This window comes from Suillus paluster (assembly GCF_016628075.1).
Source record: "Suillus paluster strain FC165 chromosome Unknown EDB91scaffold_381, whole genome shotgun sequence".
NCBI classification, from domain to species: Eukaryota; Fungi; Basidiomycota; class Agaricomycetes; order Boletales; family Suillaceae; genus Suillus; species Suillus paluster.
Window position 1 is genome coordinate 1 of NW_024537941.1, and position 1,126 is coordinate 1,126.

General features: G+C 49.2%; 1 protein-coding gene across 1 annotated transcript; it reads left to right on the forward strand.

The window, feature by feature from the left end:
• Positions 1 to 443: 443 nt before the first annotated feature.
• Positions 444 to 910, forward strand: EDB91DRAFT_1089607 (uncharacterized protein; the record flags this gene model as incomplete). Its single annotated transcript, XM_041316588.1, has 3 exons — positions 444 to 601; positions 652 to 725; positions 780 to 910. 3 exons carry the CDS (start codon positions 444 to 446, stop codon positions 908 to 910), a joined length of 363 nt encoding a protein of 120 aa, XP_041168580.1.
• Between the last annotated feature and the right edge of the window lie 216 nt (positions 911 to 1,126).

Here is a 1,126-nt window from a genome sequence, read left to right on the forward strand (position 1 = left end):
CTGTATTTGGTAGGAAATATAGGGCATGTGAATCGCCTATAAGGAGAGGTTGGGACCTAGCTGGAGTAAGTGGATAAATTCATCGGGTCCATTCAACCTTTATTCTGATATGCGTTAGGCGGGCACATACGAGAGTGAAAGAAGATAAGAGCTCGATGTCGAACAACAGCCCTATGAACTTGAGACTGCTCAGAGTGAGCGGCAGTCGCGAGCTGCATTGTGCAATAGCTGACCCATTCATGATTGTGATAATGGTTAGCTCCTGAGGTGCTGGGAGGCCTGCTAACAAGAATTCAGGTTGGCGGACTCGTCGAGTAAACTGGATAAAGAGAGACGAAATTTGATTGACCTATGGCTGAAAGAGGTTTTGTAGTATATGTGTGAATCACCCGGGTAGCACATGAGTACTGACGAGAGGGGACATCCTCGCGATCGCTTGAGCCATGAGTTATGGCAGAAGGCTTGCACGCTGCCAGTCTCTGTGGTCGGCGTCCACAGTCCTGAGCGCGCACCGCAAATTGGGCATGCCCACAGCAACCTCCCTTCATCGCCGGCATATTCTGGTCAACAACATGGGGGCCAGCTTTGATGCGGGCGACAAGTGCTCGACTTCTGGGAGACAATAAACTGAAATATGAGATAGGACTTCAGTTGGCAAGCGCCAGAGAGCCAATCCGAGTCTCCTGTGCAAATACATAGACTAGATTATCGTGTCCTTCTGCTCGGTGGGTTGATGGCGAAGATTTTTGATACCCTCCACGACTGTTTCCAGGCCTAAGATATCGCGCACAACTGCATCCAACTGCTCCTGGCGTTCGGCGATGATGGTGCCGATGCTCTGGCCTTTGAGCTCGATGCACTGGGAAATCTGACTCGGGAGTATGGGGTTTCAAGATCTGGCACCTGGTGATCGTCAATATCACATCTGATACATCCAAGAAGACATACGATTGCTTGTGAACGTAGCTGAAATGAATAAGTTATAACTTATTCTCATACGCGAGATCGGTCATGGAAGTTGAAGAGAGATTTGTCCAAGAAAAATGCACGAATTTATGTACACTCGTCCGGTGGAAACGATCTGGTAGAGAACGGTTGGGGGCGCGTCACAGAGGGAGTATCTGAA